At 35.4% G+C, this 25,385-nt stretch overlaps 1 protein-coding gene across 1 annotated transcript in view; it reads right to left on the reverse strand.

Annotated features, from left to right (window-relative positions):
• DNAH14 (dynein axonemal heavy chain 14) overlaps positions 1–25,385 on the reverse strand; it is a 258,985-nt gene that overhangs the window by 81,328 nt on the left and 152,272 nt on the right. The window contains exons 50-59 of the mRNA XM_031438276.2: positions 23,919–24,089; positions 20,458–20,625; positions 19,584–19,676; positions 12,807–13,004; positions 10,260–10,421; positions 9,185–9,376; positions 7,524–7,705; positions 6,137–6,245; positions 5,484–5,609; positions 1,918–2,012 (exon numbers count right to left, since the gene is read on the reverse strand). Coding sequence (XP_031294136.2) covers positions 1,918–2,012; positions 5,484–5,609; positions 6,137–6,245; positions 7,524–7,705; positions 9,185–9,376; positions 10,260–10,421; positions 12,807–13,004; positions 19,584–19,676; positions 20,458–20,625; positions 23,919–24,089 — 1,496 coding nt within the window. The remainder of the gene's footprint in view (positions 1–1,917; positions 2,013–5,483; positions 5,610–6,136; positions 6,246–7,523; positions 7,706–9,184; positions 9,377–10,259; positions 10,422–12,806; positions 13,005–19,583; positions 19,677–20,457; positions 20,626–23,918; positions 24,090–25,385) is intronic.

Genomic DNA, 25,385 nt, shown 5'->3' on the forward strand with positions numbered 1-25,385 from the left:
CCTAAGAATAGAAACAAAGATCATATTGTAAGGAATTTCATTTATCTGGCATTTTGAAGTGAAGTGAAATGCACATTAGCAACAACACAAGAGAGAATCTTATACAAACAAAGTGTATGCAAGGAATTCAAGGACTAGACTAGTTTTCTTTAGCCTTTGTACTACTAGGGCAGGGGAAGGGGCCTGCTTGATCAGAGAAAACACTTAGCATTAAAGTAACCTTTTTGGAGCACTTGCCTTATGCCAGACTATTCTGAACATTTTACACGTTTGAACTCATTCCAATCCTTCTGACATTTGTTATTATCCCTGTTGCATGAAAGGGAAGTTGAGGCACAGAGAGGCTATATAAGCAGTGCCAGGACTCCCAGGAAGCTTAGTACCAGAGCCCATGTGCTTAACCACTGAAATATACTGTCCCTCAGAAATTAGACTAGAGGGAATTTGAGCTCATCTCTCTCTTGAGAATCTCTGCCAGAGAAAAACTAAGAGAATCGAACTTGCGGAACAAAGTCACGAGGTACAGAGAGGCTATGTCTGGGAAGGCTGGCCTTGCTACTTCTCAGATGTCATCCCTCCAGCACTCCCTCTTGTTCACTGAGCCTCAGCCATCCTGGTCCATCTGCAGTTCAACACATTTCTGCCTTAAGACTTTTGTGCTTTCTGTTTCTTCTGCTTCAAACACTTTTCCTCTGGATACTTTCCTAGTTCAAATCCAAACTTCATCCAGTTCTCTGCTTCAGTGTCACCTCATCAGAGATGCCTTCCCCAACTGTTACCTGTTGTAACCTTAGCACTGATCATGGAGCCTGGCACACAGTGTGCCCTCAGTATATTTGCTGAATGAATGAATAAATGAATGCATAAGACTGAATAGATATGAATGAGGTAAAAAAGAGAATAGGGAGTTAAGAATCCTCTCCCTTCCTCTTATTTGTTTCTCTCTGTGCATTTGTTTTTCAGCTTTAGGTAGAATAACTTCAACATTGAGATATTCTCTGTTCTTCTCCATAAAAGTACACTGGTTAAAAAAAAAAAAAACCAAACCAAAACCCCCTTTTTGCCATATTCTGTTCTTATCCTCAGAGTTAATAATGTGTTATAAATATCATGGTAGATTCACTTTGTATTTTAGCATCTTTTGTTGAAATACTACTTTCTTTAAATAGTGGGAAACTCAACACAACCCAAGGTGTAATAGGCAAATTCTCTTTGTTTGTTGAGTTGGAGAGCTCAAGTTAAAAATTACCTCACCCAAAGATTCAAATTAGAACCATCAGGTTCTGATTCTTGTAACTGAAAGTATTTCATGTCTTCTTGTATTTTCTTATGAATTTCTCTATAATCTCTTTTCCTTCTACATTTGGAAAGTTGGGTTTGGGAAAGGGCATGATGGGACATGCTCCTCACAGTGACACCTGGTGGCAGTGGCCAACACTTGCAGTATCAGATGTCCTGTGTTCCTACAGATCCCAAATGTCCTATAGCTACACTGGCATACGCAGCAGTGTTGTAAACATTGTCCTCTTAATTTTCGAACAGCAGTTCAGGTGTTTCTATAATCTCTGTGCATTTTCTTTACAGTTTAGGCAATTCAATATTTGATCGATTTTAAGATACACATTTTTACATCTCTGATACTGGGATTTAATTATAACCAAGGGCACATCATATAGTTTACTTGGGAGTATTTTTTTTTTCTTAAGGGTATATAAAATTCTGATGCGCCTTATAGTTGATGACATAACACTGATAAGATACAGAATATAAAACACATAATGCAAAATTTAAAGTAACCAAGATAGGTAAAAGTGGCTTAATCTAAAAATGGAATATAGACTTAAATAAATTTTACCATGTATTTTTCCTTTATTTTGAGCTTGTCCAACTCAAAAGAAACTTAGGTAAATTACTCACCTTAATTCAGAAACATCAGCTTTATCCAGGGCATTTAGAGCCATGACTGCCTTGTCTAGAGCTGGCAGCACACTGTTTAATTCACTGGCAGTTTTCTGCAATAAAGTTTTAAGCTCGTAAATACATATGAATGAAAATAGTTGCATGCTTAATTTTTTATATTTTGAACTTGGAAAATGTAATTTGACATTTTTGCAATGTCTATAAGCTATGCATCTGCATGACTTAGGAATGTACACACATGCTTCTACTGTTAGAAATGTGTGTTATTGTCCTAAATGTAGTGTATTATGCAACCCCTGATGAGAAATTATCTGTGAGAAGCAAAAACACTGAGTGGCTTCTGCCTTCTGTATTAGACTCAGTGTAGTTGTAACAATGCCTTTTTGAGGAATGGTCCGGTTAAAGGTGTACAGTAGTAAAGCTAATGAAGCTTAAGTTCCAGAGCCCTTCAGTTGCACAGGCGCCTTCCATGGTCCTGGAAGGAGCTCTGCAAAAATATATCTGCTGGGTCATACATTTTTGTAAGACTAGCAAAAGTAAGACATTTTAACTGCAATCAGATTAAGACCAATTTCTCTTTACACTTTGACTCAGTCTTTGTTAGGTATTCTATCATGACAGTTGGTGCTGGAATGGTTGTGGACATTTTTGGGATCGGGCTAAGAAGTTGAGTTGGGAATTATATTTATATTGCTTAAGTCACTTATCGGTGTAATTAAGTTATTGGAAGCTATCTCAAATAGGAATGACTTCTAGAAATACTTCTGTTGTCTATTGTTCCAACTTTCCTAGTGATGTGACATTAAGGTGCACGGGCAGAGGTCATACTATAATATAAACTTGTACTATAGTGCTCAGCACCAGGATCTAGTCTGTGGAAAATCTTTCTATTTAGCAGATGAATAAAATTGTAAGTAGATCCTCACTGACACTTACTCAAAATGGAAGTTCCCTCTTTCATGAATATATTTGATAATGCAGCATATTCTACTATTCTAACCCTACTATATTTTCCCTTTTTTTGGATGGGAGTTTTGCAACAGGAATGAATCAGAATTCCTGGGCTTTTAGGTAATAATTATTGCATTTGGAAAGATGTTTTAGAATGTCTCAATGAAGTAAGTGAGAAATTACAGATTCCTTATATAGTTGTATGTGAAAGGTGCCTTATTTATAATTGTTAACTTTTATTTACAAATAAAAATTACAACAAAAACTTGTGGAATGTTAAATAAAAGTCATCGTTAAAATCAATAGAAAGGGTGTGGGAAGGTATAAATTGGGAGTTTGAGATTTGCAGATACTAACTATTATATATAAAATAGATAAACAAGTTTTTACTGTATAGTACAGGGAACTATATTCAGTATCTTGTAGAACCTATAAAGAAAAAGAATATGAAAAGAAATGTGTATGTATATGTATGACTGAAAGATTATGCTGTACACCAGAAACTGACAAAACATTGTAAACTGACTCTACTTCAATGAAAAAAAGATTAATAGAAATCCTTTTGATATTGAGAAGCAAAATGTAATAAAAAATTTCAGATCATACCAAGAGCAGTAATTTATTAAGAGTTAAAAATAAATTTAGGATAGAAATAATGATCTGGCTCTTGTTCTGTTTAATAATCCAATTAATGAAGAAGAATGTATCATATAATCACTGGAAAAATTCAAGACTCTGAGTTTGTAAGAAATAGTGACATTAATAAAACTATAGATATCAGAAAACAACTCTATTAATAAAGACATCGATGGAAAATTGGTTAATGAATTTCTCAATTCAAACAGTATTTAAAATTAATCACTGCACAAGGAATCTTGAAATGCCATTCTGCTTATACCAAATTTGATAGCAATACTAAAAAGATTCATCAATTATCAATGATGAGTGATGAAGCTGAAAGAAACTTTCCTAAACTATAAAAAATGAAAAACACATTTTATCAACTATGCTGTAGATTCTATAGGAAATTACATTACAAAATCATTATCATATGAAGAAGAGATCACAGAGTATGCAGCGAAAAAATACAGGAAAAAAAGTATTATGGGATGTGTTAGGGCAGTTAATGACTAAACATCATTATGTCATTTCTCTAGATTTTGTGATGTTTGTCATAATTGTCAGCTTTTAAAATTTGTATTTTATTTGATTTTTAACTTATTTTAAATAAATATTCACTTTCATTTCTAATGGTGGTGAACTAGTAATTTATATTCTTTGAAAAAAATACAGCCTCAAAATTGTATAAGCTTCAGGTCCTATAAAACCTGAATTTGCTTCTGAGGTCAGATGGGTTTCTTTGTGGCAAGTCAAAAAAAAAAAAACAAAAAAAAACCCTGTTAATTCCTCTATATCCATTTTCTTTTGGCCTAAAAAATTAAAGACTGAAATTAAACTGTACTCATACTTAATATACTAGCTAACAGTGGCACCTTCATTTGGTTGGCCTAACAGAGGTTATGGGTCACTCACAGTGAGACTCATGTGGCATCCTGAGGGAAGAGGGGACGTCCCACAATTTGGAAGGGTTGGCTGTGAAGGCTTCCCCATTTCCTAAATGCTCAGCGCATTCAGAAGCCCTGCTGCTTACTTGTGTCCAAGTAGGGGGATTTACCTATTACATTATCTAGCTTGAAGTAAATTAACCCTTAAAATATAGACAGGTAGCTCAAAAAGGTTTCTGAAAGAAAACCTTTTTTCTCAAAAAGGTTTCTCCACCTTGGATTGGAGATAATGCTAATACTGGGAGTTCAAGTGGACAGTGTGAAAAAGGCAGGCCGATAGTTCTCTTACCCCCGGTATGAACTCTTCTTCAGCTTTGCTTTAAATGATGATCTAGTCAGATCTCACAAGAAACCAGGCAAAAAATTTTTTAATTATCTAGAGGACTATTTGAAATATGTATTAACAACCACTATCATTTATAATAAATGTTCATAGTATTAGCTAATGATAGTAGCTCATGTATATAACTTATAAATAAATATTGAAGGTTTTAGCTCAATAAATGATAGAGGTGCTTGATTAAAAATCTTTGCATGTGGAAGACATGAAACTCCGCCTTCTCTGAGCAGGGGTAGCTGTTCATCAGACCAGGGTCGAACATTCAGTAATTTGCCACATGAGGTTGGTTCCCACTGGAATTCTGACTGGAGAGTACAGAAAGGGATTTGCCAGTTTAAGAAGAGAGGATTATTCAGGCAATGAGAGAAGTGACACAAACTAAATAGTCCCTAGAAGGTGCTTCATTTCCTATAGATGTTGCTCTTGGAGGCCACTGTAACCAGAAGTACCAGACTATCTGTCTATTACTAAAATTTCGCAAGGACAGGGACCCTGTGTCTTTGTACTCCTTGTTTACATTTAATAGTGCCTTGCATGTAGTAAGTACTCAATAAATATTTGCTGGGATAAAAATTTAAAAATAAAAAAATAAAAAATATGCAAAGTTAGGGCACGATATATTTAAGAGCCTGATCTTTAAATTCTGGGGGTAGGAAACAATTTTGCAAATCTCTCGAAGATTTTTATTGACTATATTTTAATCTTACCTGAGCATATTCTTCCACAATTCTTACTTCTTCTGCCATAATTTCTTCATCCTGTTTAACAAGCATCTGAACTTTCTCAACTACTTGTGAATCTTTCTGTAGTTTTTCCATTAGGGTTTCTTTTTCCTAATAAACCAAATAATTCTTCTTAGAATAAATTTTAAGAGACATATCTTTTTATAAAGAGAAACTCAAATAGCTTATTTCATTATCATAGACTTTGTCAAAATCAGCTTGAAATTTGTTTAATAGACTCCTAAGAATGACTACAATAAATATCATTTCATATAATATACATAAAGAATGATAAGTAATGATTTTTAGAATCCTTGGCAGACAGCAAGTTACCACAGCACATTTCAGATGAATTTAACTAATAACTAGAATTTTTTATATGAGCTCTTGCACTTAGTTATATACCTATTGTGACGTTTAATTATTAAAATATAATGATGTTACTACTTGCTGTTATTGTTACTATTTTTTTCCCTGATTTTACAGATAAGAAAATTGAGACTCAGAGCGGTTACCCAGCTGCACGGTAATCAAGCTGGAATTCTAACCCATTTGTCAAGTATCAAGAGTTTTTGCTTTCAAACATTGTTCTATAATAAACTATAAAATCTTTAAAAGAGATTCCAAACCAAACACACCTTTGTTTTTTGTTCTATTTGAGGGCCAAGAATCAAGAGCTCTTCCTGCATATCTGTAACTAGAGTGGTTGCTTCCAGGATCTTGGATAGGCCCACATAGAAACGATTCCTGAAGGGAAAAAAAAGTATTAAGAACATGCAGATGTAACAAAATATTAGCCAAACAAGATATACTGTGATCATGGATTGGAAGACAACATGATAAAGACGTCCATTCCCCCCAACTGATTTATAGATTTAACGAAATTCCTGTCAAAATCTCAGTAAGATTTTTTTTTGTAGGTATATAGATATGTTTATTCTAAAATGTATATGGAAAGGCAAATGAACTTGGGTAATTAAAACAATTTGGAAAGAGAAGAATAAAGTGGGTGGAATTACTCTACCTAATTATAAGATTACATAGCAGCAGTAGTCAAGACTATGTGGTACTGGCAGAAGGATAGATACATAAATTGATGGAGCAGAGAGAGAACCCAGAAATAAACCCACACAAGTACAGTCAACCAAATTTTGACAAAGGTGCAAAAGCAATAAAGGAAGGAAAAGTTTTCAACAAATGGTGCAGGGGCATTGGTTATATGAGATGAACCTCGACCTAACCGTCACATCTTATACAAAAATTAACTCAAAATGGACCATAGAATTAAATGTAAAAGGTAAAAACCATGATACTTAAAGAAGAAAACATAGGAGAAAATCTTTAGGCTCTAGGGCTTTCTTCTTAGACAAGAAAAGCATAATTCATAAAAGAAAAAAATTCATAAATTGGACTTTTTATCAAAATTAGGACCCTTTTCTCTGTGAAAGATCCTGTTAAGAAGATGAAAAGACAAGATACCAACTGCAATATAGTATCTGTAGTCTATCTGACAAAGGACTCATGTTTAGAGTCATGAAACTTTCTCGGGGTCTGCTGGGTTCTGATTAGGTGTGAGCCTTTCTGCTTCATATTTCCTCTCCTGCCTTCCCAGGTCCAGGTGGAGGCTCCAAAACTGCTGAGCTGCAGCATGACACGGACTCCTGAGCAACAGGTGTCTCACTCTCTGTGCTGTAGTCGCCTGGCTCCTTTTAGTTTGGTGTTGTCCCATGGGATAAGGGACACTGAGAGTGGCACCTGTGGCGACTCTTGCTTTCATTGTCTATGTCTGAATCTAACGGCTCAGTGCTTCTTCGCTGGCTGAATACGTCAGCTTTGCCTTTCTGGGGGCTGCCTTAGAATGACCACAGGGGAACCATACACCTTACTTCTTTCAAAGTCTTCTGCAGCTTTTGCCTCTTTCCCACTGAAAAGGCAAATTTGGGCTATTTTGTATTTGTGGTTTTTTTTACAAGTAAAAGCACAAATGTAGCATAACATATTTCCAATTTGGTCTCAAAGTCTTACCTCTTCCTTTGCATTTCCTTCCCTCGGGACTTCAAAATGTGGGCAAATGTATCCATGAATCGCAGGTAGTTACTGGGAGTGATATAATACTGCCTTCCCGTTTTTTTAAAGTATTTTGTGCTCAAGTCTTTTATACTTTTGTGGATTTGGACACATGTTGGGGCAAGTTTTTCTATTAAGTTCTGAAAAATAATGATTTCTAAGAATTAAGAGAAAGCAATCGAAATATACATGCATGCCAAAGAAATTGAACACTGTGAAAACTTGAAATAGTTTATCATTTCTGACATGTGGAGATGTAGAAAAATGCTCTGGATGGATGGGACCAAGAACATACGGGTTGTAGTGGTTAGGATGGTGTTAGGGTGGAAAAGACAACAAAATCAATGATTAATGACATGTCTGACTCAGACTAGGCTTTTCCCTCATTTCTGCTACAGTTATCCAAGGAATTAGGGCACCATCATCAGTGGCCAAGGTTTATGGTGTTTTCTCCATCTCCTGTCTTCCTTCCTTTAAAGTAGGGTATTGATAGCAAGATTCTCAACTTCCTTGAGTTAAATAATGCTAGAAAAATGTAAAGGCTTAAAGGATATATAGTCAGTCCTCTGTATCCATGGGTTCTGCATCCACAGATTCAAACAACCACAGAAAATATTTTTTTTAAATTCCAGAAAGTTCCAAAAAGCAAAACCTGAATTTCGCTTATGCTGGCAACTATTTACATAGCACTTACATTAGATGTATAAGTAATCTAGAGATGATTTAAGGTATATGGGAGGATGTACGTAATGTATATGCAAATACTATACCATTTCATATACCAAATTGAGCTGATTTTTGTATCTGTGGAGATAAGGAGAGAGGGCTGGAACCTATTCCCCACTAGTATTGAGGGATGACTGTATAGATAGATACATAGGTGGACAAAATTAGAGTAGAAAGAGAGAATTCCGATTTAGACATAATCTAGTTTTGATTACCCACTCTGATCCACCAAGCCTAGCTAATTATCTGGTCACTTTTAACCCAGCTGCATTTTCTTTCTGGTTCCGCCCTGAATCTACCCTTCTTGGCCTTTGCTTTCCTTGAACACTTGGACAGGCAAGGTTGCAAGCCCCTTTCTGTGTCCCACACTGAATCTCAGGCCTCCATGAATTTATAACTTCTTTTGCCAACACCCCGCAGGATCTTCAGCTGAATCACTCTAGATTCTTACTGACTTGTGGCTCATAAATTCTGAGCTAATTTTGTGAATGGCTTGTGCTCTCATTTCTTTGTAGTCTTGCCGTTGTAGCCAAGCCAGAGAAATTTACAAGAAGTACACAGAAGGCTGCAGCATCCTTACCAGAGCACCTGGTATGCAAAATTGAGGTTGTTTACCTTCATGGAAATCTGCTGTCCACTCTGAGGGCAGAATAGGGAAGAGATCCAAGCAGTGAGGAATCTGGGCATCTCTGAAATAGGGTAAGTTAGGGGGCATAAGGGATAGGGAATTGATAAAGAGTCAAGACAAACACTTGACATTTCATAATTTTGCCTAGAGATGCCTATTTTTGCCCACCTCGGGTTCACTGCTGTTCATAGACATGATATCATTAGATTCTATAATAAATTGAAATCTTCACTTGCATTAGATTTTTAAAAGAAGTTGTATTTACCTCTCTGTTATCAAAATCCACCTTTTCTCTTAAGAAAGAGTTGGCTACAATCAGGAGAGCCTCTTCTGGCCACTTCTCATACCAATCGATTGTGCAGGTGCTAATCATAGAAGGATATACTCTACAATTTTGGTTAAAGTTAGGTCTTGCAGGACTCATGGTCATAAAAATATGAAGATTTTTATATATTCTCTAAAAATTAATAAAAACATAAGTTGTTAAAATGTAATCCACTGCTTCAAAGAAAATACTGTACTGAAAATTTCATTTAAAATTTGTTCCTATTTTTTCCCTTAATGAGTAGACTAAAGACTGACCAACTGTACATTGCATGCCTGCCATAACTGAAATCCTTCTAAGGGAAACTAGAAGCTCCACAGAGCTCTTCTGAGGAAAGCAGCCAGGTTCTGGTCTGCAGGACCCCACTCTCTTGGCTTCAGCAGGATGAACTAAATAGGGGAGGCACTGGACTCCAGAATATTCCTTGTATAAACCACCTTTTATGAGGGGGTCTGGTGCTAGGGTTCTGTTCAGCAGGGAACCTTATATCAGATGGCAATGGGTTTGACTATTTAACTCTCTCCTCTGGGGTGGTGTGCATTTAACAACCACAGAAACTCAAAGTGAGAAATAGATGAATTAACACTGAAAGAGACAAAGAGAAACAAGACCAATGTTATGGGTAGAGCACCAGGGAGATATTAATAAACTCCTATAGCTGAATGATTTTAGCTAAGCTACAGTAAATCCTATGCAATCTTGCAGTCCTAGGCTACTGCTAGTTTCTATGAAGTCTGCCTGTGACCTAGCTGTGTTGTTGCTGTTTCTCACTTGGAAGGATTGGCCATGGGGCAGATTCCTTCCTCATTTCCATATGTCACTTTATGATAAAACCACATTATTGAAAGCAGCCTCAGTGAGTCAAAGTGCCTTTTAAATCAAAGGGTTCAATTTGAACAAAGTGATAATATCTTTGAGTATCAAGCAATCTATTGAAAATCATGGACAGAATTATAAACATGTTCTACCTTAATTTAACATGACAATTTGATAAAGCTAATCCACAAAAAAGTACCTTTTGGAAGAATGAAAGTAAAGCTTGCCTATTATCAACATAACCAGACTGTTCAGCAACAGATCTAATCCTGAGTGCAATCGAGTCCAGCTCCTCATTTTCAAACAAGTCAGGTATTTTCCCCAAATTGATAATGCTGTTCAAATCTTCCAAAAATGACTCCTTTGGTGAGACATACCAGGAATGGGTAAATTATTCATATATTCATATTCTACTCTAAACACATCAGATTGAGAAAGTAATAGTATTTAAGGAGAACTGAGGTTAACTTAAAAAACAAACTTCTCTTAATTCAAACCCATCAAAACCATTTTTTTTCCTGAGTCAAAATAAGTTTCATTTATCCATTAATTTATTCAAACACTAGAGAAACATACATTTGGTACTGATGGAATGCTAAACACCTGTGTTAGGCACTGGGGCAAGAGGTATGGGATGAGTGGATACAATAATGAGTTGAGCAGGGACTTTGCTTTAAGCAGATTACCGCAGTTCTCGGTATGTCGACTTTTGTGCTTGAACACTACACAAACTAGAGATCACATGGCCGAAAGACTATCTTAATTTAACCAAGTTTATCTCTATAAAGGACTCCAAATTGAACGGGAAGGTAACATAGGAGAAGCAGCAGTGAAAGAAACTACAGAAGAGTTATTTTAAAAAGTATGAACATTTTGGTTTTGAGAATAAATCCAAGCTTTCTTTAAAAAAAGCATCATTAGCATTTTTGACCCCTTGAGATAGTCCTCAGACACTCACAGGTTCCTGGTATTTCAGCTCAGGTGAGGAAGGGCAAAGAACTTGTGGACTGTCTCCAGTAGAGGCTAAAAGAGGTGACGTAGGGCTAGCTGCTTTCCTGTCTCACCTAAGACATGATGGAGAACTGACAAAGCTTCATTATATATTCTGATTATTACCTACTTGTTGAGAGTTTAGCTAAGTTACTCCATGGTACTGCTGCTTCAGCATCCATTTTGTTTGGCTATGCAGCCCGCAGGGGGCCTTAAACTGACTCTAGTCCCCTCATGCAAGCACATTCCTTAGATAGCAACCAACAGAATTACAAGCAATGTAAGTTCTGATGTGACTTCCCAACAGCCCTTGTGATCAACAGTCTCCCCCGCCTCCCAGCTCCTTACCCTTTATGTACCCCTTAGATAAGACCCCCGTGGAATTTACCAAAACTTTTCTTTGAGTTTGAAATGACCAATCTGGCCCTAGTCTGGGAGCCCCAAAGCACTACACCCACAGACTCTAATAAAGGCATGTGCCCCAGGTCCTGCTTGTCTCTCTCTGAACTCTGCCTTGACTTCCCATGTGTCCCCTTCAAGGCGTGCTGTTTTCCTCCTCCAGGACCTGTGAGTAATCAACTTCCCTATTTCAAATTCTCTTGTGGTCTTTGTTAAACTGTGGCTCACCATCCGGTACCCTGTACTCCACTTAACAAATGTTAACAAATTTTTTTGATTCACGTGGAAAACAATGATGTGGCCAGAAAAAACCTGTAAAGTGTGGAAAGGAAAGCCAATGACATTGAAGTTCTGAATACTGTGGGAGGCATGTTAACTCAGCCTTGATTTGATAGTGGTTTTCTGAAAAATAGTTTCTTAATTAGAATGATAAGTTCCTGGCATGGGAGAAACTACATCTTCTGAAATCCAGAAAGAAAATGTCTGGCAGAAACCTTAACCTGATCACTCAAGCAGGATATTTACATCTGGAAAGGGGAAAATATATAGTTTAAGTAGATATTACAGAGTAGAACACATATGACATCATGGAGTACAGCAGAAATGACATGGCACTTGGATTTACTTTCAAAATATAATATGAAAGAAAAATACAACTCGAGGGAGAGAGGCCCAGTATTAGAAGAAAAAACAAGATGACAGTTTGAAACAATACTAATAATTATACATGTCTGGATCATAGATAATAAGTAATAGTCCCTTGAAATTTTGCCACAAGGAAATAAATACAATCGGAGATGGTATTCCTAATTATGTTTTGGCTGTGGAAGGGTATAACTTAAGCAAACAGACTTTTTAAAAGTTGAGTGATTGACATTTTTTGCTTATTTATAAATAAAGTATATTCTGCAAGGAAATTTCTCAACTTGATGGTGAAATTTGAGCAGGATAGAGAAGAGAAATAGGAGCCTCAATTCTGTGAGAGCACACCGTGGATTATGTGGTTTGACAGTGGATACAGATGATAGTGTACTTTTAAAAAGATTACAAACTAGTTCAGATGTAAAATGGATGACTTCAGCTCCACACATAAATTACTTCCAATTTGTCAACTAAAATTAAAATCATAAAATGACAGAAAATCTTTTGTTGTAACGCTTACACAAAACTATTTTTAGCATGATTACAAATTTATAAACTGTGTAGTCTATGACTGGATAAGAGTAGAGAATAATGAAAAGAATTGATATGGTAGGTTAATAGGACCATAGATAATTATTTTCTTCTCAAATATTAAGTTTTGGGGGGCTACTTAAAAACCAAACTTAAGCAAATAATAAAGACAAACGTTACTTACCTGATCTAGGTTTAAATTAGCAACTATCAAAACAGTGGGGCTTCCCTCTACACCTGTTTGAATAAACACCTTTTTAAAACCTTCTTTGAATTCCATGTAGGCATAATTGTGAGATACAGGCACTCGGTATACTTTGTGTTCTGTCAAATAACAGGCCAAAGTTGCACAAGTTTCTTTTCCACATCCATCAATTCCAATCTTGAGAAGAAAACAAATCCATATGATTCCTATATTATGTTCTGGGACTCTTTCAATGTATAGTTTTCTATTTAGCTGTGCTAAAAATTCAGACAGTAAAGTTTTTTAGACTACTTTTATAATGTTTTTGATAGATATATGAAATATAATTAAAGTATTTTATCAAAGTTTTATAAGGCACTGAAACACTTTCAATATTTTAATCTTTTCATAGCCTCTTGAAGTATATGAAATAACTGCACTGGAAAAGAAAAATAGCATAGATAGGCTTATAAATCATTGTTATGTGACTGTCAATATTTGAGTCTTCATTTATAAGAATTTAGATAGGTCTTTTCCTATCTATTTTAAGCAATGAACACTTAAGAAGTGCTCTTTGGTAATGATGACAAAATCTTACCCTTTTAAAACAGTTTTATTGAAGTATAATTTATAGATTACACCTGTTTTAGGTGTACAGTGATTTTTAATAAATTTATAGAGTTATGCAACCATCACCACAATCTGTTTTTAGAACATTTCCATCACCCAAAAATATCCCTCAAGTCTGTTTGCAGTCAATTCTCTTTCTAACCTCCAGTTCTAGGCAACCTTTAATATGCTTTCTGTCTCTATAGGCTTGTCTTTTTGGGACATTTTCTATAAATGGAATCATACAGTATGATGTTTTTTGCATCTGACTTCTCACTTAGCATGATGGTTTTGAGGTTCTTTCATGCTGTAGTGTGCATCGATAGTTCATTCCTTTTTATTCCTGAATAGTATTCTATTGCATAAATAAACCACATTTTGTTCATTCATTCACCTACTGAATAAACATTTGGACAATGGGATTGTTTTCTCTTGGCTCTTATAATAATGCTGCCATGAACATTTGTCCAAAGACTGTTTTACTTTCTCTTGTGTATATACATAGGAATAGAATTGCTCAGTTATAGGGTTAATTTATGTTAAACACAGAAATGGGCAAACTATGTTCCAAAGTAGTTGTACTATTTTACATTCCACCAGTAATGTATGTGGGTTCCAGTTTATTCACACTCTTGCCAGAATCTTCTATTGACCATCTTTTTGATGATAGTCATTCAAGTGGGTGTGTAGTGGTATCTCAATGTTGTTTTAACTTGCATTTCCCTAATGATTAATGACGTTGAGTACCTTTTCATGGGCTTATTAGTCATTCATGGATCTTCTTTGGTGAAGTATCTATTCAAATCTTTTGCCCATCTTAATAAATAAACTTTTTTTACTTTAGAACTTTTTTTACTTTAGAAGTTTTTGATTTACAATAAAAAGAATTTTCATATATCCCAAGCCAGTTTCCCCTATTATTAACATCTATTAGTATGATACATTGTTACCATTAATGAAACATTGGCATTAACTAAAGTCTATACTTCACTCAAATTTCCTTAGTTTATACCTAGTGTCCTTTTTCTGTTCCAGGATCCCTTCCAGGACACCACATTACATTTAGTTGTCATATCTCTTTAGGCTCCTCTTGACTGTGAGAGTTTTCCTCATGACTAGACTGGAGTTATGTGCGTTGGGGAGGAAGACAACAGGGATAAAGGACCATTTTCATCACATCGTATCAAGGGTACACACTATCAACATGATTTATCACTGTTGATGCTGACCTTGATCACGTACATGAGGTAGTATTTGTTAGATTTCGCCATTGTAAACTTCCTCTTTCCCCATCTCCCCCTTTCTATACTGTACTCTTTGGGAGAAGGTCACCAAGAGTAGCTCACAGTTAAGGATTGGGGAGTTATGCTCCAATTCCTTGAGGGCAGAGTATCTACATACATTACTTGGAATTGTTCTTTGTGGGGAATTTGTCTGTTTTCCTCCATTTATTTATTATTTGTTTATTTTTTATTTATGTAGACTCATGGATATTTATTATTTACTTTCAGTTATAGTCCAATTATTTTGTTTTTTTGAGTATGGCCACTGGGGGCTCTTTTAGTCGGCTCTTGTGTCCTTTTGATATACTCCCATAATCATGATTTTTTAAAAAAACACTTTCTTTCTTGCACTATAAGATAATCCATGCTCATACAGTGTATTTTCGTTGCCAGATCTATTGTAAACCATTTTTCTAAGGAGCCCTGGTTTCTTTGTTTGTTTGTTTGTAAGAATGGTATTATACACCAAGATCTGGGTCCTAGGTGTGCTTGTTACTACTGGGGCACCACTGTTTCTAGGCCCTCTCAGCTGACATAGCAAGGAAATTTATGTTTGTATGTTAACCCTTGTATATTCATATTTCTATAAATAGTTCTATATGTAACCATCCATATTAAACTAAACATATATTCAACTGATGTCTTCAACTTGATTATTATATGGGTCACTGTAACCTCTCACTCCAACAATGAGAAAATGACTTCCATCATCTGTCATCCTTTACTTAAGGATACATATATAGTTTCAGAACGGCTAACCTGTTTCAATTCCTGATTTTAATAACTGGAGTGTTCTCTCTCTTTTTTCTTGGTCAGCCTCACTAAAGGTTTGTCAACTCTGATGATCTTTTCAAAGAAACAACTTTTGTTTGTTTCATTGATATTCTCTATTAGTTTTCTATTCTCTAATTTCTTCCCTCATGCTTATTCTTTCTTTCTGCTTGCTTTGGACTTCGTTTTCTTTCCTTTTTGTAGTTTTCTAAGGTGAAAGTTTAATTTAGTTTTGTTTTTTTTTTTTGAGATTTTTCTTTTTAAAATATAGGCATTTACAGCTGTATATTTCCCTCTAGGCACTACCTTAGGGATGTTGGATGTTGTATTTTTGTTTTCTTCATCTCAAAGTACTTTCTAATTTCTCTTGTGATTTCTTCTTTTACCCATTGGATACTTAGGGGTGTGCTATAAAAGTTCCACATATTTATGAATATTCCAAATTTCTTTGTTATTGATTCCTGTTGTAATTCTATTGTGATCAGAGAACATATTTTGAATGACTTCAACCCTTTTAAATTTCTTGAGACTGGTTTTCTGATTTGGCATATGGTCTGTCCCAGAGAATGTTCCATGTGTGCTTCTGAAGGACATGTATTTTGCTCTGTATGTGTCAATCAGTTGCAGTTGTTTTACAATATTGTTGATGTCTTTACATTCTTGTTGATTTATATGCAGTTGCTCTATCAATTATTGAGAGTGGGGATATTGAAACCTCTAACTACTAATGTTGAATTGCTTATTTCTTCTTTCAGTTCTATCCGTTCAGCTTCATGAATTTGAGGCTTGGTTGTTAGGTGTGTATATGTTTATAAGTGTTTTATTTTCCTGGTAATTAATCTTCTTATACTATTTTCTCATTTTTTAATTGAATATAGTTGATTTACAATATTATATTAGTTTCAGGTATAAAGTGTAGTGATTCAGTATTTTTACAGATTATACTCCATTAAAAGTTATTACAAGATAATGGCTATAATTAATTCCCTGTGCTATACAGTATACTCTTATTATTTATTTTACACATAGCAGTTTGTATCTCTTAATCCTATACCTGTTTCACCCCTCTCCTCTTCTCTCCCCTCTTCCTGTTAACCACTGGTGTTTTTTCTCTAACGGTGAGTCTATTTCTGTTTTGCTATATATCTTTATTTCTTAGATTCTACAAATAAGTGATATCACACAGTATTTGTCTTTCTTTGAATTATTTCACTAAGCATAACATTCTCTAGATCCATCTAGGTTGATGCAAATGGCATAATTTCATTCTTTTTTATGGCTGAGTAATATTTCAATACACCACATTTTCTTTATCAATTCATCTGTTGATAGACACTTGCATTGCTTCCATACCTTGGCTATTATAAACAGTGCTGTTACAAATTTGGAGTGCATGTATCTTTTCCAATGAGTGTCTTCATTTTTTCACAATATACAACTAGGACTGGACTTGCTGGATCATACGGTAGTTATATTTTCAGTTTTTTGAGGGGCCTCCATACTGTTTTCCATAGTGGCTGCAATAATTTCATTTCCACCAACAGTGTACAAGGCTTCTTTTTTTTCCCATATCCTCATCAACATTTGTTATTTGTAGACATTTTGATGGTAGCCATTCTGACAGATGAAGGTGATATCTTGCTATTGTTTTCATATGCATTTCTCTAATAATTAGTGATGTTGAGCATCTTTCCATGTGCCTATTAGCCACCTGTATGTCTTTTTGCTCATATAGGGCTTTGTTCTTCTTTTTCTGATTCCTTTAGGTGATAGGTGAGGTGTTTTTTTTTTGTTTGCTTTGTTTTGTTTTTGAGATTTTTCTTGCTTCTTGAGGAAGGCCTGTATTGCTATGAACTCTTAGAACTGCTTTTGCTGCACCCCATAGATTTGGAAAATTTGTGTATCCATTTTCATTTGTCTCAAGCTATTTTCTGGTTTTCTTTGATTTCGTCATTGATCCATTGTTTTTTAGTATCATGTTGTTTAGTCTCCATGTGTTTGTGTGTTTTGTGCTTTTCTCATTGTTCTTTTGGTAATTGATTTCTAATTTCACATCATGTGGTTAGTAAAAATGCTTGATATAATTTTTTGATTAAATTTGTTGAGACTTGTTTTGTGGTCTAGCATGTGATCTATACTGGAGAATGTTACCTGTGTACTTGAGAAGAATGTGTATTCTACTGTTTTTGGATGTAGTGTTCTGTAGATATCTATTAATTCCACCTGGTCTACTACATCATTTAATTCCACTGTTGCCTTATTGATTTTCTATCCGGACGATCTGTTCATTGATGTAAGTGGATATTAAAGTCTCCTACTATTGGATTATTGTCAGTCTCTCTTTATAACTGTTAGTATTTGCTTTACACATTTAGGTGTTCCTGTATCGGTGTATAAGTTAATAAGCATAATAATATCTTCTTCTTGTATTGATTCCTTTATCATTATACAATCCCCTTCTTTTTCTCATTATAGTCTTTGTTTTAAAGTCAATTTTATCTGACGTGTGTATTGCTACCCTCAATTTCTTGTCATTTCCATTTTCATGAAATACCTTTTTCCATCTCAGCACTTTAGTCTGGGTGTATCTTCTGCCCTGAAGTGAGTCTCTTGACCTTTAATAATGGTCTTTTTTTCCTTTAATCCTATCAGCCATCCTATGTCTTTTGATTGGAGCATGTATTCCATTAACATTTAATGTAACTATTGATAGTTGTGTACTTATTGCCATTTTATTACTTGTTTTCCAGTTGCTTTGCAATTCTTCTCTATTCTTTTCTTCTTTTTGTTTCTTCCCTTGCAGTTTGATGATTTTCTCTAATAGTATGCCTATATTTCTTTCTTTTTAGTTTTGTGTATCTATTGTATGTTTTTGATATGTGGTTACCATGGGTTCATATATGTTGACCTATAACTGTATCTACTTGTTTTAAATTGACGGTCATTTAAGTTAAAACACATTCTAAAAGATCTACACTTTTTTACTCCCCTTCCCCACATTTTGTGCTTTTGATATCATAGTTTACATCTCATGTCTATTTCTTAACTATTTATTGTAGTTGCGGTTGCTTTTACAATATTTTGTCTATCGATCTTTGTACTGGCTTATTTAAGTGGCTGATCCTCAGTCCTTACTATATCTTTGCCTTTCCTAGTGGGACTTTGCCTTTTTTTTTTAAATCACTTTTTGCTTCCTTTCCACTTAGAGAAAACTCTTCAACATTTCTTTTAGGATAGGTTTAGTATTGCTGTCTTCTTTTAGTTTTTACTTGTCTGAGAAGTTCATTTGTCTCTCCTCTTCTGAATGATAATCCTTCTGTGCAGAGTGTCCTAGGCCACAGGTTTTCCCCTGTGTGATGCTGTTTATGGAATGGGAAAGGTTAGTAAAGGAATACTTTTGCTGGTGGAAAGATGTGCCCTTGTATTTTTGATTAATTCCATTTTCCAATTTTTAAATTCCTTTTAATTAGTCCTGTACATATCTGTTTAAATATAAGACTGTTTGAATAAAGATCTGAATGCAAAAAGAAGTCCTTTTTGAAAAAAAGGTATGTATATAACTAGTTATAAAGTATAAAAAAATAAAACTATACGCATACATAATAAATTAAACAAATAGTCATAAATAATGTGATTTATATAATTGGCTAAATATGTTGGATTTTATTTAGCCTTCTGAAAGCTTTTCTCTATTTAAGGTATTTGGAGATTTTCCAAGAATTTAACTCTCATTTGATTTTGTGAGAAGTAAAATTTTGTGTAAAGACTCATTTTCTAAATAAATATTCAAGTAAGTGTATTATTTTTGAAGTCAAGATCCACCTTGCCGATACTATATTAATATTGAAGATAGGATATGCTAGAGATGGTACCAGATGCATCACTTTTATTCATATCAAATACCTTCCAAAAAAAATAACATTTTTATGTGCTGATAAATTTATTATACAAACTCTTGAGAGGACAAGGATCTTCTCATATGATTCAATGACTGTGAGCTTTCATAAATGGAAAGTGTGGATAAATAAAACTTCTGTAAGCAGAGAAGATTTGATTGGATTTCCTTAATTTTTATTTTGCTGACTGAAACAGTTTGAAACATTTAAATTCTTACCAGTAACATATGAGTCCCTGGCTGTCGAAGGACCCTTGTAGCTCTTGCAATGTGTTGTATGGCTTGCCTGAAGAACACTATGGAGCAAGAAATCTACCAGAGAAAATGGAACAAATAAACTGATTATAGGCATAGAGAAATTAAATGTTCACTGTAGTTTTATATACAGGATACAGGAATGAGAATAACTACTTTGGTAATCTAGTAATCTAGGTCTAGTAAACTGGTTTACATTTACGGGAAAATAAATTTGCACAATGATGATTGTCCCTTTGCCAGTATTCTGATAAGCAAGCTTAGGGGGAAGCAGGGAGGCATAGGCTTGAGGGAAGAGAATGAATAGGAGAACAGCAGCATCTAGGCTGCTTTTCTACTGCTCCATCTTGGAGCAGAACAAGTGCTGGGAGGAAGAGTCTTAGGAAATTGGTTCACGGCATCTGCGATTTTGTTGGTGTTTGTGCTCCAACACAGCTCTGCCCACAAAAATAATGGGGAAGACTAAATGAGTCACATCCATATTGGTGCCACTTGTTGCTGCTTCAGACCATGTTGTCTCACTCTCTCTTGCATTTATTGATTCCATTAACTTTAATCATTCAACTCTTTACAGCCTCAGTTGTGCACCTTGTATTTACAATTATACTCTTACTAAATGAGACAAAATAACATGAACACTATAAATCTGCATTTCTAATGGTCTGCTTTAAAATTTGAAGGCACACCTTTTTCCTGATTTCTCTTGCCCTTACACACACATGCACACACAATCTTAATATTTGATTTTATATCCCATATACACATGTAGGTGTATATATAAATAAATATATATATGTATATAGCACTCCTTAGATTTTTATATAGTATATATCTTTACCTCCAGAGATGCTGAATTCAACTTCATTTGGAATTCATTAAGTACATCAGCAAGTTTACTATAGTCATTAGTATTCTGATAGCTCTTCTTTCTATGAGACTTGTTTATATCCAGAAAATCCACAAATATAATTGAGTCATTCACCAGTTTTTCTTTGGTCCATTGAATCTATTACAAGATAATAATTTAATAGTATCTGTTAATAGCATAATTCTACTTGTTATTAAAACTAATATAATAAACTTGTGTCAGAAAAGCTCTTGGCACAACAGATCTAGGCCTCAGGAGTTCTTAACCTTTTTTGTGCCGTTTGACAGAGAAACCTGTGGACTCCTCATCAGAATAATATTTTAAAATACATATGGTAAAATGCAAAGGTTATAAAGGAAACCAAATATATTGAAATACAGATCTATTTAAGGACTCTTTGAGTGCCTGCAAATCTCAGGTGAAGAACCTCTGCTGTGGGAATAATATGTCATTACCATGAAGTTTCACTAACAATCTGAAAAAGAGAATCTTCCTTAATCAGTTGTTAATTATCACCATAGATCTACAAAATTCCATACCATACTCGCTTTTCTGGTCCACTTGGCAAACTCTTGCCTGTCTTTCATACCAAGGTCATGGGCTATCCCTTCCCTGAAGTCTGACCATTTCCCTCTCCTCTGAAACCAGGTAGAGAAAAGTACTCTTTCTTCCTTTGTTCCACCACTGTGATGTGTGCATAGGTCTGTCTAACACAGGTGCTTGGAGGCAGGTACTACATTAGTTCCATGTAGGTCTCAGAACTTACCTCACTTGGTGTCTAGCCCTGGAATTTCCTAATTATGTTTGTTTAGCAAATAACCCTAATGGTTGAAGGTTAGTGTGACATGATGGTTAAGAGAGTATCTGGAGTCAGATATTCAGGTTTTGAATAATGACTCCACCACTTAACTAGTTGTGTAACCTTGGGCAAATTCTTAATCTTACTCTGCCTCATTTTTCTTCATATATAAAATGACGATAACTGCAGGACTTATATTCCAGGGATGTTATGGAGATTTAACTGAGTAATGATATATAAAGCTCTTAAAACAGTGCCTGGCACATTGTAAGTTTTAACCATTATTAGAATTATCACATTTTCAAAAAGACAGCCAGCCAGCCAATCAGCTGATTAAATGGTATTGTATAAACCCAAATTCTTGCAGGAGTAATTTACATCCTTATGTTCTTAAAGAAGGTTTGATTAATACGTCTTTAATTTAGGGTACTGAAGCTGTCCTTGCTGTCCATAGGACTGACTTCTACTAGGGAAAGACCTGTCTCCTATAAGTACTTACTTGGTCATTTTATACTGCCTTTACGTCTATTCCTTGGTCTAGCAAAGTTTTAAAACTAAATTACAATTGGAATGTGTAGGGAGGGAGTTTTGGATCTTCTCCTGGGACAGGAATAAATTCTCTTTAGGTAGTTACTTTAGCAAAGTCTCTGCATTCCTTCCTTTATTCCTTTATTCATTCATTCCAGATATATTTATCAAGTACCAACAGTACTCCCAGTAAGGGAGGAGTTAAATTCTGGAGATTTAGACAGGAATAAAAACCAATGAGTTTGTTCCTGTGGAACTTATAGGTTAGACAGGCAATTATACCTTAATAAGGTCTCTGATAAGAAAAGCCTATAGTCCTCTGAGAATACAAAGAAAAGATGTTTAACCTGGAAAGAACGTGGTGTTGGCCAGAAAAGGCCACCGAGAGAGGAAACATGAGGTGAATCTTGAAGGATGGTCAGGAGTGAGACAAGGGAAGGGACTTACATGTGTAAAGGAAGAGGCAATAGAGACCACACTACATTTTGGCTAAAGTATGAGGGTGAGATGCTCAAATTTCTCACATGGATGGAGGTGTCAGTGGTAATGCCAGTTACTGAGGTGGGAGATACCGGGGCAGAGTTTCAGGGTGGTAGAGAGAGCGCAGTGAATGAAGACTGGAAATGTTTTTGCAAATGGTTTTGCATGTTGCTTATAAAGTACCCAGAGTAATATGAGACAGTTTTAGAAGTCAAACCAAAGTCTAACTATAGAATTCAGGCTCTTTCTGTCAAAGCACCTGCCTGTATGTAAGATCGGGTTCTTCTCAATATGATGATAGCTTACATTTACTGAGTACTTACTATGTGTCAGAAACTGCTCTAAACACGTTACACAGATTAGTGCCATTAACTCTCACCACAGTCCTGTAAGGTAGGTACAATTTCTTCTCTTATTTCAGAGATGAGGAAACTGAGAGGTCACTTGCCTAAGGTTCCACAACTCATAAATGGAAGGGTTGGGCTTTGAAACTTGGGCAGCACCTGTGTTTGTAACCTCTGCATTCACCTGCTTCTCAGGCTATTAGGGAAGTAAACTGAGAACAGAAGAAAGGGCTGGAGATTCCAGTGTCTGAGTGAAGAAACTAGGGACAAGGTAAGTCTGAAGCATCACAAAAGAGTAGTCTCAAGGAGGGAAAGAAAGAAGAACTGCACACTAGGTAGAGCCCTGAGAGATTCTAGACAAGTAGGCAGAGGTGCTGGTGAATATGGAGATGCGTACCTAATGAAAAGATTATTTTACTAAGTGTTAAATAAAAGATTGGTAAGGGTGGAAGTGGTGTGGATTCACATGAATAATTATACCAAGAAGGATCTAGGCTGAAGAGCAGAAAACTTGGATTAAAGGAAAGTAATGACAGGAGTATCTAAAAAAATTTTTTTTAAGTTTTCTGAATTTGTGACTTATCTAAAAAGTACATGTGTATACCTATGTATGCATACATAAAGACACAGATTTACATATATGTGTGTTGTATTCTGAGTTTATACGTATGTGTGTATCTTTACGTATAAAGGTTGTATTCCAAATTTCTCTTTCACTGTTGTAAATAAAGTTGTACCATTGAATTTATTAAATTTCCTGGACTGCTACGAATAGGGTGGAGAAACTGGCACCACCAAAGAAGAGAGAAAAGAAAAGAAGAATGACTCTTGGAAAGCAATTCCAAAGGAATTCCTTAATCTTCTTGAGAGGAGTTAGCAAAGAGGTAGAATAACGGAGTCGAGTTCACAGCTCTGTTTAGTTACAACCCTTTCAGTGCAAATCAGTTACTGAAGCACTTTGCTTTATGACCTGGACTAAAGAAGCACCACAGAAACTATAGCGCAAAGGGCTGGTGATGGATGAGGGGTCTTGTTGAGGATCAAGAGAATGTACACATCTGCTAGTCCTGGAGGGAAATAAGCAGTTTGGAGGCTCTTAAAAGGACAAATGCATGAGCAAAGGCATCAAGACCTCATCATTTCCATCATACCAAATCTATAATTATTAAGACATTTTCAAGTGAAAAATTGAAAATTACAGAAATGTCTGAGGATGTTTATAAAACAATGCTGTTGATCAAAACACCATTTAAAATAATTTTTTAAATATATAATACTACCTGAAAATAATTCTCAATTTCCTTTGAAAGAAACTGATAGAAAAGCCCTTTTTCAGTTTGCTCAATTAAGCGATCGTGAAACACTCGGGTGGCTTCATGAACAAAGAACAGAGCAGCCATCTCTTTGGAGTTGATAACAAACTTGTCAGCTTGTAGCAATCCTAGGAGAAGCTATTAGGGATTAAAAAAAAATAACATTATAAGGTAGATTGTAAAGGCTCAATTCTTGCAGGTTTGTCTTTCCATACAAATAGAAGCAAGGTAAGAATTGTCAATTTCTATGAGTGATAATCTGGATTTTTGATGAGATAGGCAAGTTAGAAATCAGAGAAAACTGGCACAGCGTCACCTTTAGAAGGAGAGGGTTTAAGGACTCTTCAGGGGTTGGTGGTGATATAGAGGTGCTTCTTAATGTCGATATGTTCTAAGATTTCAAATTTGGGTTAAAAATACTTATAACCCATTTCAAACACTGTATGTGCTATTTTGGCCTAAAGTCCCATAACAAGGAGAGAAAGATCAAATCAAAAATTGTTTCTCTTAATATTTTATTTCTGAAAATTCTTTGACCAAGGCTGAAGACTAAATCAGCACTGTTGGCAACATTCCCTGGTGTAAAAAGCAAGGCTTGTGAAAATTCAGCATGTTTATGATATGCATACATGCTTTCATTTTCTGAGAGCTGCAATAAAATCTCAGAAATAAAGCAAAACCAAAGTCTATGTTATAATCTTGCCACTTCTTTCCATGCTGAGAATCTTAGCCAATATGTAACTGAGCAGGACCCTATGGGGCCTTCCTGGGACAGACCCCTCCCCCATGTCCTCTGCTTTAATTCCTCTGTAAAGTACCTAGATAATAGTATCTGATGCACATTTTTTGAGTTATTGTACAGCTTCTAAAACCTCCACCAAATGGAAGAAATTACTTGATGACTCTGATCACGTAGCCCCCAAACCTACTGGGGTCTAAGGATTAACCCCTGCGACATCACCCTTTTACCCCACCATCAACCAATCAGAGAATTGTGCACGAGCTGATTACATACCCTGAGATCCCCCTCCCTCCCCTGGCCTTTAAAAATGCTTGCCTACAATCCATTGGGTAGTTTGGGGGTTTTTTAGTGCTAGCTGTCCTGGATTCTTCTATGGCGCCTTGCAATAAACGCTGCATTTTCCTTCATCACAACCTGGTGTCATTAGATGGGCTTTACTGTAAGTGGGCGAGTGGACCCAAGTTTGGTTTGGTACAAATGTTCTAACAGCCTTAGTGGTTTCACCATTGAATTCTCTGTATGGAATTATTGTAATGATTCTTTTAAACTGACTCATGGGATAAGCTGCTAATAAACAGCAAAACCAATTAACTTGAATTTCTCTTTTTTTCCCCTTCTAACGATTTAATGTTGGCAGTGTCAGTGAGTAGGGAAATGGAGAGAGAAAACGAGTCAATTCAGTAGTTATAGTT

Source organism: Camelus dromedarius, chromosome 21 (assembly GCF_036321535.1).
Source record: "Camelus dromedarius isolate mCamDro1 chromosome 21, mCamDro1.pat, whole genome shotgun sequence".
NCBI classification, from domain to species: domain Eukaryota; kingdom Metazoa; phylum Chordata; class Mammalia; order Artiodactyla; family Camelidae; genus Camelus; species Camelus dromedarius.